The sequence below is a fragment of the Nannobrachium achirus genome, assembly GCF_963921795.1.
Source record: "Nannobrachium achirus genome assembly, chromosome: 23".
In the NCBI taxonomy this organism is placed as follows: domain Eukaryota; kingdom Metazoa; phylum Chordata; class Actinopteri; order Myctophiformes; family Myctophidae; genus Nannobrachium; species Nannobrachium achirus.
The window spans coordinates 25,074,880-25,091,224 of NC_137830.1; the positions used below are offsets into that span (position 1 = coordinate 25,074,880).

Sequence of the window (16,345 nt, forward strand, 5' to 3'; positions counted from 1 at the left end):
CTTTTGCTGCTCCTTTGCAACCAGCAGGTGTCAGTATGGACCCATTCGCTGTGGCTCAATAAAGTTTCTTCTGTCCATTGTGACCTCATGGATGAATCGCTTGTGTGATGTGAACTCTTGCCCAGCCCAGGCCATTCCAAATGGTTTTGTGTGCTCTTTGTAGCAGAAGCACATGATACTTCCCTAAGCCTAGCATTTACCACCGGAGCCCACTCTCCAGTTATACATGGGCGTATAGCACTATTTAGGGGGGAGGATCTGTGACCAAGAAAGGCCACATACTTTGAGCTGAATTGTGAAAGCAGTCACCACCAAATCCAGAGTCTATTCTTAATTGGAGGCTTCCCAATGTATATGCTGTATGTTTACTGTAGATTAATTTATATTGTTCCAGGGTCCCCCAGAAGTAAATATTTGAAGTAAAACAATTCCACTTTAAAAACTATGTAGAGCTATATTCAAAGATTTGCGCACATTTTTCAAAAATAGCAGATCTACACGTAGATTGTATATCTGCTATTTTTTAATTACCAAAGTATAAAATAATAGTTAAACTTGTTATACAGATGCTTTCCCGCTTTTAATGGGTTAGCAAAGGTTTGTAAAGGGCCATTCCACAGTTATACTGTAGCATACTCATAAAGTACGCATCTCTTGCCTCATCATCTCCGCAGTGTCGTTGGGCTGGCAGAACGATGTGTGCAAGTTTCTCGGTGGCTACGTTGACACGCCAAAGACGTGGTTATGATATTCTTAAATCCTTTATAGCAGAGGGTTTGGCCCGTCCATGTAAAAGAGCCGCAATGTGTAGTTTAAAAAGGCACACCGCTCGCTGCTCACTGTAAGTCTGCCAGCTTTAAACCTTGTTGACCCTCTCAGAGACCAGGCCTGATTTATCACACATGCTCCAAGTGTTAAAAAGGTTAATTAGGACCGTAGCAACCGTAGCACGGCCCACCGTCGATGGGGCCAATTCGCTATCAAACCCCTCTTTCCCTGTTGGATCAGTCAAATGTCAAGGTTTATGACAGCTTTCTAAGTATAGACTACAAAACTATCGCCCAGGCATCTCCACCCCCCCATGTATTTACTGGCCTGGCTGTGTGGAGAGCCTACTGTTCTTGAACAACATTCCTTCTGGATTAACCAGAGATCTGACATCTGGCATCTAGTCTATCTAGTCACATGACAACACATCCACAACATCACAATACGTTTTCTCTTCTTAACCAGTTGAATCCCTATTCTGGGGGGGGGGGCATTGCCAAAAATAGCAGATCTACAAGCCCACTTCCTGACTCTTTAGTCTCCTCCCACTTCATCTTATTGTTATTATACATGGTTGTTATTTTGCCGATGATGCGTTGACCATCCTTTGCTCAACACCCAGCATACTGGGCTAGATTGTCTACAGGAATATTCAGGTCAGATTGAACATTTTTGACGAGCTGCAATGACGTGTGGGGCATGTCAGTTTAAGTCGTGTCAAATGACCTTGGCCCCACCCAACATTGTAGATTTTAATCCAATCACAAATGTTTACCCTAACGCACAATCCCAAACTGTAGCAACTTCATAAATCATTTCGGGGAGCATGCAAGGGAGGCTGAGCCCTAACTCCGTCAGCATCAGTGAGCACCATATAGCTTCCCACCCGGCACCATATTAGAAACCCCAACAGGGGCCAACTCCACCAAAAATGTGTCATGGGTTGCGAAGTGGGACGGGGGTGGATGATGCTTCCAGTATAGGAGCAGAACAGTGCGGGACGGTCCTCTGCTAGAGAGGCGGGGGCACGATGTCCCTCTATATAAGGTCTGAGAGTCTGCCTGTCCACGATCTGTCACCATCCCACACTGTCTCCTCCTCTCCCCTGCTGAGATTTCCCACATTGTCACACTGCTGTTGCCCTCATCTCCCATCACTCTGGTGCCAGGGCCCCAGAGCCTTTTCAGTGAGAGACCACCGTCTTCATCTCTCTCTCCCTCCTGGACCGAGGGCCCCTCACGCCTATACCTGGCCTTCAGCATCCGATCGCGCCCAATCTGAGGTCTGAAGGCATCGTCTACAGTATTTGCATCTTTTGACTCCTCAAAGCTTCATCTCGGGACGCGGCTCACCATGCCAGAGCCCACGAAGAAAGGTAGGGACGCCGCTTGTTCATACCGACGACCCCTCACAACGCATTACCCAATAACACCCACAATGCAACGCAAACACAAACCTTTTAGAGACTCTATACAGGAACCAAGAAGTCATGACTTTTACTTAGAGGGTGCTTTTGGTAATTTGATGACAGCTGAGCTTACCCTACTGCAGAAAGTTTTAATATAAGGGACTTAAATTGTTTTATGATGAAATGGATTCAAATTATTTTTTGAAAATCAGTTAAATGCTGCGTTCATCTGAACATCAGATTCGACTTTGGCTTTTTGCTTCATATTTGAGTGGTTATTGTGCGTTTACGTGCACGGAGAGCCTCTTCACAACATTTGGAGAAACTTGGCTGTTGACCTGCCAGTTTGTTCGCTGGCATCCTGAAAGTGACTTTGACAGCGGTGTTGTATTACTGATGCAATGCTAGGGGGAGAGGCAAGATCTAAGAGGTTTACGAACAGGGCTTATGAACAGCTACTATTGTTGCAACGGGGGATGGAGTCTGCCCATGGCGCCCACAGGAGAGATGTGATGATGGACAAGAGCTACAGGAATGTTGACGATCGCTGATGCTTAGCATCGAGGCTGACTTCAGCTAACCGCTTGGTGGCGAAAAGATTCTGGGAACTCAGATTAGACCTTCGGCTGGATAACAGGCAGCAAAGACCCCCGAAGGATGATGTAATCTGGAAGAGCCTGCAGGATGCTGGAACTAGTGCAGCATACGTCCTCTTAATCTTAGAGGAGTAGTTCACCCCCAATATACAATACCTTTACCCCAATTGATTCCGAATGGGGACCCAAATGCATTTGGCGTGAGTAATCAATAGAGAAAAGGTCATTTTGGGGGTAAACTACTCCTTTAAAGCCCTAAAAATAGCAAAGAAAATTGCCCGCAAGCTCAAGCTGGTCGATCTGCTATTTTTTGAACATTTTGGAAAAGCCTTTGAATGGAACCATTTTGAAAACTTTCATTTTTTTATCCAAAACTATTTGTATTGAAATAATAAAAAGGAAAACAAATGTTTTGTCTGTAATGACATGCCCAAAATAGGGACGGCACGTTGGCGGCGGTTACCCGTGATGACTGGTGATTGCGAGCCCAAAATTCACAAGCCCACCCCTCCCCACCCCCCGTGCCACACCCGCGGGCTGGCTGTGTTCCCATGGTTGTGGCATCAGTCATGTGTACCACCATGTCCATCAACATTCCCTGCTAAGCTCCTCTTGTCTGTCATTACCATATGCGATTACTTCCAGTCTCCATTAGGTCCAGGTCTTCTGGGAGTTTGGTGTGGGACCCAGACATGCCCATGTAGAGGAAATGGAACATTGTACTCCTCCTGGTGGGAGCCAATACCAGGGGGACGGGTCTCTTTGTATAAACTAAACCCATTAAGACTGGAATTATTTTATGCTTTAGCTATTGAAAAATAGCAGATGTACAAGCTCCCAGCGTGGCACCGAGTGCTGCCCTGGGAGCTTGTACATCTGCTATTTTTGAAAAATCTTGTGGGTAAATCTTTGAATATCTCATTGTCAAAGCAAACCTTTGTAACTCAAATCTTTGCTACTGGGGGGGTTCCTGGAACAACATATTTTGAGATGGGGGGGTCCGCGGCCAAATAACTGTAATTTTGGGGGTCTTTAACATGAAAAAGTTTGAGAACCACTGATGATAGAAACACATTTTATAATATCTACTATTTATTTTATAGTTAAAGTATACAATAATGGTTAAAGTAATAATGCGCAATAATGCATTCCAGGCACTTCAGGTGACCAAGCCGTCTGGAGGAGGGTCTGTCTGTGTGTGTGTGAGACCGGGTGCGAATCTCGCAAACCTCTGCACCGATCGGTGACAGATTCCTTTGTGCACGCCGCCAGTCGACCCAGAGGAAGCAAATGAACATCTTTCACATGTTCCATATTCTGGGGGGAACAATGGCCAAAAATAGCAGATTTACAAGCTTGTACATCGGCTATTTTTGGCAAAGAGATTTGATGTAGTCGGAAGAAAGTGGTCCAAGTAGAGAGCCAACTCAGGTCCAGTTGACGAAGTCAAGAGGTTGTTGTTTTTTTAGCAGTTGTAACTAGTAGTAAGACGCCTCAGGGTGACATGCACCCTAAAGGGCGAGGTCGCGCCATGTCTAGGCCATCTGGCCAGTGATGTACGGTATATCGGACCAGTTACCCATATATGGAGATCCATGTACTGTACAGTATATGGAGATATGCTGTGAGAGCCCATGCTTACTCAGTTATTCGTTATATGTGAAAGTCCTATGACGTCTATGACATCTGACATCATACATGGAATCCCTTTTGTTCCCATACATGGAGATCCCTGTCTGTAGAACCAGCCACACAGATATGGGCTGTCTTGGCCATACGGTATATGGATTCTGTTAGTGTGGTATGTGGCCGATGTGGCCTCCATATATGGGCATTCCCATATGAATTCCCATTAGATATGGGCTTAATATTGATGACATCAGGGATCTCCATGTATGGGCATAAAAGGGATTCTGTTAGTGTGGTTCCCCTGACATCACAGTGATGTCAGAGCATGATGTCAGAGTCAGATTTTTTTAATCCGAGGCACCCCTACATTATAATTTTCACTCCCAGCACCTTATATTTATAGCATATCGTCGTTGTCGGGTGGAAACCTATTTTGTATTATCATCTATAAAATGTATTAAACTAGTGAAAACAACAGATCTACAAGCAAACAACGCTTGTAGATCGACTGTTTTCACTAGTTTTGTGCGACAGTCTTGTATGATGAAGGAGGGCTTTGCTTTACCAAAAGACGTACACATTTGAAACTTGGAGATACGAGGTTTCTGCCCGACAGTGACGATATTTTAGTGATTATGTTGCGAGGAAAACATTGAGATAATAGCCATTTTGGTTAGAACTGACTGAAAATAACTTTGTACTTCAAGTTTAAAATGATACTCAATATTTTTTCAAGTGTCCAAATAAATTCCAAATATTATCAAATGATCTCGCGGCACCCCTGGCCTGGACTGCCGTCACGGCACCCCAGGGTGCCCCGTCACCCACTTTGAAAACCCCTGCGTTAGAGACAGACAGACAGAGATATGGTCATACTGTGACCGTTCACATACTAAACAACAGAGAGCAGACTGGGCACAGACATTGTCCAGATGTCACGGTTCTGAGGTCATAGATGACTGAGGTCATAGACTGGCCACATGATGTCATGGAAGCCATGCTGTTATAAAGATCCGTCAGTCGACAACACATCTGTTGAATATACATTTACACAGGGGGTCGCAGAGTTTTTCATGTCAAGGACCCCTAAATAGCCCCAGGCGCTGACTGCAGCTCCCCGTATTGCAAAATCGCTTAAAAAAAAAGTATATATAAAAAATTTAAAAATAAGCAAAACTACATGATATTTCTCAATACTGTCACCCAAAACGTTCATAAATACGTTCCTAAAAGGGCAGATTTTGTCCCAAGTCAGTAAATACCATGAGAAAAAAAAATTGCCTAATTTCTCAGGCAGGTCATGCAGGCCATTATACTAAAAGGGGCAGGAACAGCATGATCCTTTTCAATTAGGACAGGGGTCTTCAACAGGGGGTCCGGGACCCCTAGGGGGTCCTCAGAGTTACTACAGGGGGACCTCCAAATCTTTGTGATAGAAACATCTTTTTCTCCTTTTATATATTAACCACCTGAACTCTAGCGTCCATATTCAGAGAACTTTGGGCAAAAATAGCAGATCTGAGCTTGTAGATCGGCTATTTTCGGCAAAGAGGTTTGGCGTAGAGGGGGAAAAGAGCAGACTAAGTACAGAGTGAAAGGTCAAGTTTATTAAGTATTGACGGTTCAAGTGGTTACATATCTGAAAACACAAATTGACACGAATCCAAAATACACTGATGATTGTGCCGTCAAACGATGAAACTATATGGAATCTATGAAAAGGTTGTGGGGGTCCCTGCTTCATCTCTCTCTCGACTAAGGGGTCCTTGGAAAACGTTGAAGACCCCTGAATTAGGAGATAGCCGATTTTACCAGAGGTGGCCAGTGTCATGAGGATTAGTTAGGCTATTATAAAAAATATATAAATATGAATTGACAATAATGAAAAAATAGCGACCACAGTTTGTAAGTGATTAGATGAATATTTGACTATCCTCAGCCTCCCTGCGGACCCCAATTTGTAAACCTGTGCACAACAACTAACTCGCGCACACACACACACACACACACACACACACACACACACACACACACACACACACACACACACACACACACACACACACACACACACACACACACACACACACACACACACACACACACACACACACACACACACTGTCCTCTCTGTGCACTCAACCTATCCTCCACTGGGTGCATTCTCTCCTGTCAGGACAATGGGGATTACATGATGGAATTGGGAGGGATTTTATAGATTACTTTCATGGAAGTTATTTTAATGGCATCAGTAAATTCACAGAGATGACAAGTCGCCATGTCCACCTTTGGCAGTGTCAGAGCCAACTGTCCACTGTAAAACCTCCTAGGTTTTATCTCATTCAATGTTTGGCTGTTGTTGTTGTTGTTAGGCAGCCATATAGAGGCCGGTGAAGCCTGGGTTGTTTTGAGGTCCATGACGAGTTGGCAAGTGCACAGAAACAGCTTAGTTTTCCGACGTGTGCAGCGAGGTCCAGCACCAAAGGGGATTTGCTGAGAACTCCCCCACCGTGACTCGCCTCTCGCGGAGCGAGATTTATCAGCATTATGCATATAAACGGCCCTTTGCCTGCCGTCGTAAACATCCATGATCCCCTCGGAGACAGAGCTGCGGGGCAACAGATGCCAGCACGGCTACAAACACTGTCCGCAAATAGCCCGCCGTGTCCAGAAGAGCACTTAAATGATGGGTAGAAAAAGTATTGTTCTTTAAATGACCGTGAACAGCTGACGAGGAGGAGGAGGCCCTTGTTGTTTTAGCCGCCGCATTCGAGGCTTTAAAAAAAGGGTCGGGCGCGAGAGATGACGGAGTGACTGCAGTCGCCTGTGGCTCTCCAGGGATGGGGATTCTTGTGTCCCTGGAATAGTTCAGAATGAGTGCACTTTTAATCCTCGCCCCGCGCTCTCCTCCTCCCGTCTCCCCAGCATCACTCCCCCCCCCCCCCCCCAGAAAATGACATTATGAGGTCACTCATCTACTAGTCTCGCGTGGCCAGACTGTTGCCTCCGCGATTTGGTCAAATGCTCCCATCTCAAAATATTTAGTTCCAGGGACCATCAGAAGCAAAATTTGAGTTACAAATGTTCGCTTAAACAAATACATATATTCAGAGAGTTGCACTAGTTTTCACAACTTTTCAAAAATGGCATCTCTACAAGCTCGCAATGCGGCACTCGGTGCCGCACTGTGAGCTTGTATATCTGCTATTTCTCAATAGCTGAAGTATAAAATGACTAAGGCCCCTCCACCTTGGGCCTAGTAACTCAGGGGTCTCCATATATGGGCATAAAAGGGACAAGGACTGACAGATATTTGCAAGTGTGACTCACGGCACGGCAACCACACCTGCAATTTCCAGTTGCATTTTTGTGTTGTTTTTAAGCCAATTCACAATAGAGGGCCATGGTGCTATGGCTGTTTGGACGTCCTCCTTGGCATGGAAAAGTTTGGCACGGAGTGCGTGTAAATATCCATGACTTGCCTACAATACTGCCTTCACTCAAAGTGCTGGGGTTCTATAGCTGTAGAACAGTGGTTCTCAACCTGTGGGTCGGGACCTTCAGGGGGGTCCCCAAATTATTTTGGGGGGTCCCTAGATGATTAGCATAATGTGCAACATAGTTTTCTCACTCAACAATAAAAAAACAACATTAAGTTTACGTGTATAGAGGAGATTATCTGCACATTTCTAAAGTGACAATTTAAGGCATTTTTTAATACCTCTAAAATGCCAAATTAAACATTGGCCAAATTGTGAAATATTAGAGGCAGAAATTGTGAAAATAGCTGACATGCTCACAACGCCTCGCAACGCCTCTGCGATTTTCACAATAGAACCAAGTTATACAAAATGTAATGCCTCAACTCTTAGTGTTCAAATATGATTATTTTGGGGGTTGCGGCCTGAAAAGGTTGAGAACCACGGCTGTAGAAAGTGTCTGCTGGAAGATTAACTACTCCTCAGACGCTATATCATTCTCCCTGGGCTCCACTGTCTGACATCCCACGGCCGCCGGTTACAGAATCCTGAGCTATAAATCACACACGCACACACACACACACACACACACACACACACACACACACACACACACACACACACACACACACACACACACACACACACACACACACACACACACACACACACACACACACACACACACACACACACACACACACACACACACACACACACACACACACACAAACACAGGAAGCCTGTCAACTGCTAATTACCAGCCTGACCATAACACCCCGACACGTCACGCCCACGGCAGACAGAGTCATCGTCTTACAGCCCAGTTCCTCATTTTGACCTTTGGTCTTCGGAGTCTTCCAGGAGTAGAACACAGTAGTTTTGGGGGGTCGGCCCACAGCTGAGTGGGTGTACAGTATACGTGTTGAAGTGTCCCTGAGCACTTCATCTGTGAGAACGGGCCGCTAACAAACCTACACACCTACCTACCGCTACTAAAAACCAATCCTGATTGGCGAGGCATTCCATCTAGGGCTGTCACGATTACACATTTTTGTTCGGGATTAATTGTCACTCAAATAATTGCGATAAACGGTTTGATTGTGCGTTTGACGGTCAACATTGGAACATGTCAATGACATTTTTATTTCTGTTTGCCTTTTAAGCTTCGTAAATCAAAAATGGCACAGGGCAGATATGACAAATAAGCAGAAAGCAGAAATAGCTGATCTACAATATACAATGTGTCACGAAGTGACGCGTTGTAAGTTGTAGATCTGCTATTTCAGCTTTTATTAAAAATGTGCCAATCTACAAGCTCACAACACCTTGCGTTGTGAGCTTGTAGATCTGCTATTTCTGCTTTTATCAAAAATGTGCCATGTCACAATATTTACAGTATCTGTGGGCCGAGTCAAACCAAATTGAATGCCTCAACCATATATTCCAAGTGCTCGTCAGGGTGGGGGGGGTCCCCAGCTCAAATATGATAATTTGGAGGGGTCATGGCCTGAAAAGGTTGAGAACCACTGCTCCTAAGTGGTCACTTTTTGACCACCCTCCAGTTTTTATGAAATGACGCCACTGCGCGAGGCAGCCAGGCCAGGGCACATCTGATAGAGCCATGTTAGTCTATATTAGGACGATAGGGCAGTTTGGCTAACGCCTGGAGCCTTGTATGAGCCCATCTGTCTCCAAGCCAGCGGGACATGAACAGCTGAAAATACCTGCCGCCCCCTGTTAGCTTGGCCTCGGAGGTAAAACAATACCTCTCAACACTCATTATGTCCAGGGTGATGAGACGGAGAGCTAGAGTCTCATGACCCCGAAGGACTTCTAGTGGCGGTGGCCCCAGCTGTGGGCTTCTTTGTTTTTGTTTTTTTCATGAGGTGTGATGATGTCTAATTCTGACCTGGAATGCCCAGCGGACAGGCAGAGCGCTGGATGGACAGCAGTAACGGGCGCAGGCAGGGGCGTCACAAGGGGTAGGAAAGTGGGACTGAGTTACTAGGGCCCAAGGTGGTGGAGGGGCCTTAATTATTTTATACCTAAGCTATTGAAAAATAGCAGATATACAAGCTCACAGCGCGGCACCGAGTGCCGCGCTGCGAGCTTGTAGATCTGCTATTTTTGAAAAGTCGTGAAAATGGGCGCAAATCTTTGAATGTATGTGTTTTTTAAGCGAACATTTGTAACTCAAATTTTGCTTCTGGGGGGTCCCTGGAACTAAATATTTTGAGATGCGGGTCCGTGGCCAAATACATATCATTTTGGGGGTCCTTCACATGAAAAGGTTTGAGCTCCACTGACATCGAAACATAGATTTTTCAAAAAACCTTAGAAGAATTTGAAATATTCAAAGATTTTCATGATTTTTCAAAAATAGCAGATCTACAAGCTCGCAGCGCGGCACTCGGTGCCGCGCTGTGAGCTTGTATATCTGCTATTTTTCAATAGTTAAAGCACAGGGGCCCCACAGTGAATCCTTGTAACCGGGGCCCAGAATTTGGTGCGACACCCCTGGGCGCAGGACAAGAGAAGATACAGTGCTGGCGCGCTGCTCATAAATGGTGCAAAGGGGTTAATAGACTGTACTGGACTACAGGAGTGAGGATGACCTGTGGATTGTATGTCCTGAATGGGCAGTGTATTACTCTATTGCATTGTTACCTTATTTGTACCTTACTGGAGTATTCATTAAAACAAATATATCTAAGCTTATATGGCTTTAACTCCACAAGACAATTACTGTACTTTTGACAGCACTAGGTAAGGACCCCAGTACACAAACTTACAAAAATAAACACATCATGAATGAACCACTTAAACCCTATTTACAAAATATTGAAAATAGCAGATAATCTCTAATCTCTGTTGCTGTTTTGGAAAATGTCTTGAAATGTGTTTTGGGGAACATTTCAAAATTTACGTAAGTAACAATAAATTCATATTAAAACGAAATTGGTGCATTTCCATATACAAGGATTTTTTTTACCCCGGCCAGTACTTTAAATCAAGTACAAATTTGTTGTTGAGTAACTTTTGACCTCCTGGCAGGGACGTGCAGAGAATGTTAGAGAGGCAGGGGCTGAAATGGAATTTCTAAAAGGGCTTTTTGGTGAAAATATCGAAAATAGCAGACCTCCAAGCTCACAACGCGTCACGCGGAGAGGGCACCATTTACAGACGGGTAATTGGGCAGGGGCTCAAGCCCCCTTTGATGTCTATGTGTGCACGTGCCTGCCCCCTGGTATACAGTAAATCCATACTCAAGTACTGGGCGCTGAGTACTTTGTCCATAACTACTGAATAGCATCGATGCAGTAAAGAGCCTCTTGCCTCTTGACTTGTCAGTTTGATTTGTACGCCCATGAGTTAAATGAATGCTCAGGATTTTTGTGTAGTGTTGAAAGTTCAGCGGGGACTGTAGCGTAACACCTGTCATTCTGTCATGTGGGGCATTAAAGCCTAATTTATGCTGCAGAGAATAAGAGACGTACAAGCTTTACAACGCGTCGCGGAGTGAGCTTGTAGATCTGCTATTCTCGGTGTACGACACCGCCGCGCTGCGAAGTATGAACGGGGCTTAGCAAAGAGGCTGTTGTGCCTGGCACACGCGGAGTAGCCGCCAACTGGCATGACAGCACTCATCACCATGTCAAGACTGGGACCTGACCATAGACAATGGTCAGAAATAGGACTTTGTGAGGATAGAAATTGCTGGTTGGACACCAAAAAAATACATAAAAATTGGAAAAATGAAAGTTCATGGTGTAGCCCCCTTAAGTACATTTTGGTTAACTTGTAACAGAGTATTTACCCCCCCCCCCAAAAAAAAAAAAAGAAAAAACATAATTATCAGCTATTATGATTTGAAGAAGACGTTTTGAAGTAAACAGAAAGAGTTAAAATTAGGTTTTTATGTGACCACACCGGTTCATTAAGTATGCCTGGTTGTCATGGTGTCAGCTGAAGTTAGCCACACCCACAGTGTTGGGTGAATGGTAAAAGGGGAGGGGATGATTATATGATGTCATTTTATCCGTTTTTGGATCGGCACTTTTGACCCACAAGGTGTCAGCCTCCAGGAAGAAACCCCAAATACAAAGGGAATGCATAATTGCTCATAGCAACCACACCAGGGGGTCTAATTAAGTACTGTCAACCTCCTACTAGACACATGAAAACCAGAAAAAGTAAGAAACTATATGGCACCGCCTCTTTAACTAAAACATTTGAGTACTTTTCCCACCACTGGACACAACGCAGAGGAAGACCAACAGGTCAAAACGTTTGTTGTCCTCTGTCCAGAGAGGTAAATAAACCATGTGAAAAGGAGATTCCTTGTGTGCTGGCAATTCTTCATTGTTTCATGATATTATTGAGCCATGCACCATAATTAATACTTTATTTAATTTGGAGTGTTGCAGGCTTTCTGCTTTGTTGCAAACACCTCTCTCTACCTACCACCACTGGTTCAAACTGGTGGAGCAATTGATTGATTGATTGAAGACTTTATTAGAAGTTTGCATAGGAAAAGGTAGTTTCATGACGGTACAGTTCACTGGTACAAGGTCGACTATAAGGAGATCGTCGAAAAGCACTTGGCTTATTTCCACAGGAAACCATTGAAGTATCTCATATAACATTGAATGACAGACGGATAGAACACAATACTATGCAGTAGATATAGTCAGGAAAGAAAGGAACATAAAAAAATAAAAACAATACTGTAGGTAAATACAAAGAAGGGTCAGGGGATGGGTAGGGCTGGGCTAGGTGGTTTTTCAAGGCGAGTTTAAAGGATGCTAGGGATCCACACTCCTTTAAGGCCTTCGGTAAGGCGAACAACCTAGAGAGAAAGAGAGCAATACAAAACAGACAGTAGTCCAGATGTTAAATTGAGGACAGCTGTCGGTGTGACGATCCCAAGATGGCTAGACTACCTCCATGTGACTGTCTGTGCTCCACTAACCCCACCAATAACCCACAAGGTTAATTGTTTAACCCAGTCGTTGCATGCCAGTGGATAACAAGGATGCTTTGATGTGCTGAGGAGGATCTAGCATTAGGTCCTGCAATATACAGTAGGTTTAGAATGCACTGTCCACTATAGTGTGCGTGTCGACTGCTGCAACCCCACAGCGTTGGTTTTACCAGCCTTGACTGTGTGTCCTATCATAGGTGTCTCCAGCATAATCACAAAATAAAGACCCGTCTGATGTCTAGACGCGAGGTGCCAGGGCCACGATACAGACAACATGACAACAGATTAAACATGAACACTTTCAACCTGGTGTCCCTATTTGGGCATGTCATTATATACAGTATAGGTACAACATTTTAGGTGGTGCCATAGTTTTGTACTTTTTCCTGTATTGTATGTGTCTATGGAGTTAACACCAGTAATACTCCCTAATCGGGAGATAAGCGACCGTTGGTCGCTTATCTCCACAAATAGGCCAAAAGTTTGTTTTACCAATTATCAAGACATACGGGCAGTTGACAGTTTGCCATGGTTACTCATTGAAGTTGAATCTCCATATATGGAGATAACCTACGCATCACACTAAGTCTGACCTCACCAGCCCATATTTGGGCATGAGCAACTTATGTCTCCATATATGGAGATATGATGACATCACACAGTCCTCAGCCGATGATGTGGCGTGATGTCATACAATACACAAACGAGCCCTACAGTATAAAGGGGCAATTCTTGCCATGAAAGAAGCATTTCTTCGACTCAGACCTTATCGCCAGGGTTGGCTTATAGCAGCTGTCGGTAGGACCATATATGGATTCTGTTAGTGTGGATCTCCTAACAGGGCATCATCTGGGATACCATCCCTTTTATGCCCATATATGGAGATCCCTAACAGAATCCCTTTCATGCCCATATATGGAGATCCCTAACAGAATCCCTTTTATGCCCATATGGAGATCCCTAACAGCATCCCTTTCATGCCCATATATGGAGATCACTAACAGCTAACAGAATCCCTTTTATGCCCATATATGGAGATCCCTAACAGAATCCCTTTTATGCCCATATATGGAGATCCCTAACAGAATCCCTTTTATGCCCATATATGGAGATCCCTAACAGAATCCCTTTTATGCCCATATATGGAGATCCCTAACATAATCCCTTTTATGCCCATATATGGAGATCCCTAACAGAATCCCTTGTATGCCCATATATGGAGATCCCTAACAGAATCCCTTTTATGCCCATATATGGAGATCCCTAACAGAATCCCTTTTATGCCCATATATTATGGAGAAATCCCTGCTCTGAGTATCTGACATCAGTGTGATGTCACCTGTTTATGCCCATATATGGAGATCCCTGCTCTGCGTATCTGGTTGCTATGGTAAACAGTTGGTTGCTAGGGTAAAAAAAACATGGTTGCTATGGTAAACAGTTGGTTGCTAGGGTAAACAGTTGGTTGCTAGGGTAAAACCATGGTTGCTAAGGTGGTTGCTAACGTACACTAACAGACCAGCAACAACAGACTGTTGCCACAGCAACGTACACAAAGGTTTGTGTACACATGTGGTGTGATGTCATACTGATGCGGAGATATGAGCAGGGCAAAGGTGTGACGTGTGACGTGTGACGGACGGACGGACGGACGGACGGACGGCCGGACGGCCGGTGGAGGTTTTCATAGTAAACTGCTCCCTGACGGTCGCAATTACTCTGATAGACCCCCAGGTGTGGTTATAATATGCAAATATGTCTTCCCGGTGTATTTTTGGTTCTTCCTGAAAGCTGAAAGCCTCCGAGTCGAAAGGCCCAATCGAAATACACCGATTTAATGACATCATAAAATCATCCCCTCCCCTTTTTACCATCCAGCAACACTGTGGGTGTAGCTGCAAACCAGGTATACAGGTGGGTGTGGCCACATAAAAACACAATTTTAACACTTTCTGTACACTTTTTTTTCTCCTCCAAGTATCATAATACCTGAGGATCATGTTGTAGGGGGGTGGGAAATCAGAGCACCCTGTCTTAAAAAAAAGGCAGACTGGCAATTTTCACTATTCATCATACTCTGAACTGTAGAGGACTTGATTGGTTAATGGTCAACGTGCATGAGCAAACAGCAAATTGATTACATTGATTGACAGCATCCACAGAGTGAAAGATCATTTTGGATCATCTTTTGGAGTTCCGATTGTCTGACGTTTATTGTCTCTTTTGCCTTTCTTTTTTACAGATGGGATGGCTAACGGCCAGCCAGAAGGTGAGTGAACGCCAATGTCCCCATGATTCTTTTCCTTCTGTACCATAACAGGGAGTCAAAGTGAAATAAAAGAAAGAAGGTCTGCTGCTCGATCAATGCCGGGGTCCTTGTAAAGAAAAGGTTTGGGAACCTCTGACCTGTTTGTGTTCAGGCTCCCTGGAGCACATAGTGATACCTCGGCTTGTATACATAACGTAACACGACTGTCAAAGTCCCGGGTCCGAGCGAGAATGTGCAAACACAAGCCCACGCGTTCAAACGCAGAAGAGTGTAAATGTGGAGCCAATGACCATGCGACATCAACACTGCTGCCGCGGGTTCACGCACGCAGCGCTCCCGTCCGACGATGACCCAAGTGGTCAGAATCTCCGGCATGCGACCGCCGGCCAGCAGAACCCCCCCCACCCCACCCCACCCCCACCGTGTGTTGATTCAGCTGGCCCCCTTGGACTCCCGAGCTACTGAGGTGCCGGCATGTGATTGGCTGTCTGACCGACGCCAGGGTTTGACCCCAGAGCAGGAGCACATCTTGAGAGCTTCGAACGTCCTTGGGACGCCTTTGGGAGCTCGAGCTGTACTGGATCTGTTCTGATATCTCGGAAATATGCGGTGGAAACGCTGCGGAACACACCGTGGTCAGTGCTTTAAATCAGGGGTCTTCAACAGGGGGTCCGGGACCCCAAGGGGATCCTCAGAGTTACTAGGGGTCCTCCAAATCTTTGTGTGATAGAAACATTTTTCTCCTTTTTTATATTAACAACTTGAAGTGTCCTTATTCGGAGAACTTTAGCCAAAAATAGCCGATCTACAAGCTCACAACGCCTTGCATTGGGAGGCGTTGTGAGCTTGTAGATCGGCTATTTTTGGCAAAGTGGTTTGGTGTAGAGGGGGAAAAGAGCAGACTAAGTACAGAGTGGAAGGTGAAGTTTATTAAGTATCGACGGTTCAAGTGGTTAAATATCTGAAAACATTTGATGATTGTGCTGTCAAACAATGAAACTATATAGAATCTATGAAAAGGTTGTGGGGGTCCCTGCTTCATCGCTCTCTCAACTAAGGGATCCTTGGTCAAAAAATGTTGAAGACCCCTGCTTTAAATAGTATAGCCTGATCATCGCCTACGGGATCGTTAGATGTGCGAATTAACTGCACGTGGATTCATTAGGCCATGTTCATAATGCAAACATGTTATAAGGGGTTTGTGTATTG

General features: G+C 44.8%; 1 protein-coding gene across 1 annotated transcript in view; it reads left to right on the plus strand.

The window, feature by feature from the left end:
* Positions 1-2,121: 2,121 nt before the first annotated feature.
* The window catches only part of mybpc1 (myosin binding protein C1), a gene marked incomplete at both ends in the record, with an annotated part of 64,827 nt that continues 50,603 nt past the window's right edge, over positions 2,122-16,345 (plus strand). Inside the window, 2 exons of the mRNA XM_080754278.1 lie at positions 2,122-2,143; positions 15,110-15,136. Of these exons, the coding sequence (XP_080610404.1) occupies positions 2,122-2,143; positions 15,110-15,136 (49 nt within the window). The remainder of the gene's footprint in view (positions 2,144-15,109; positions 15,137-16,345) is intronic.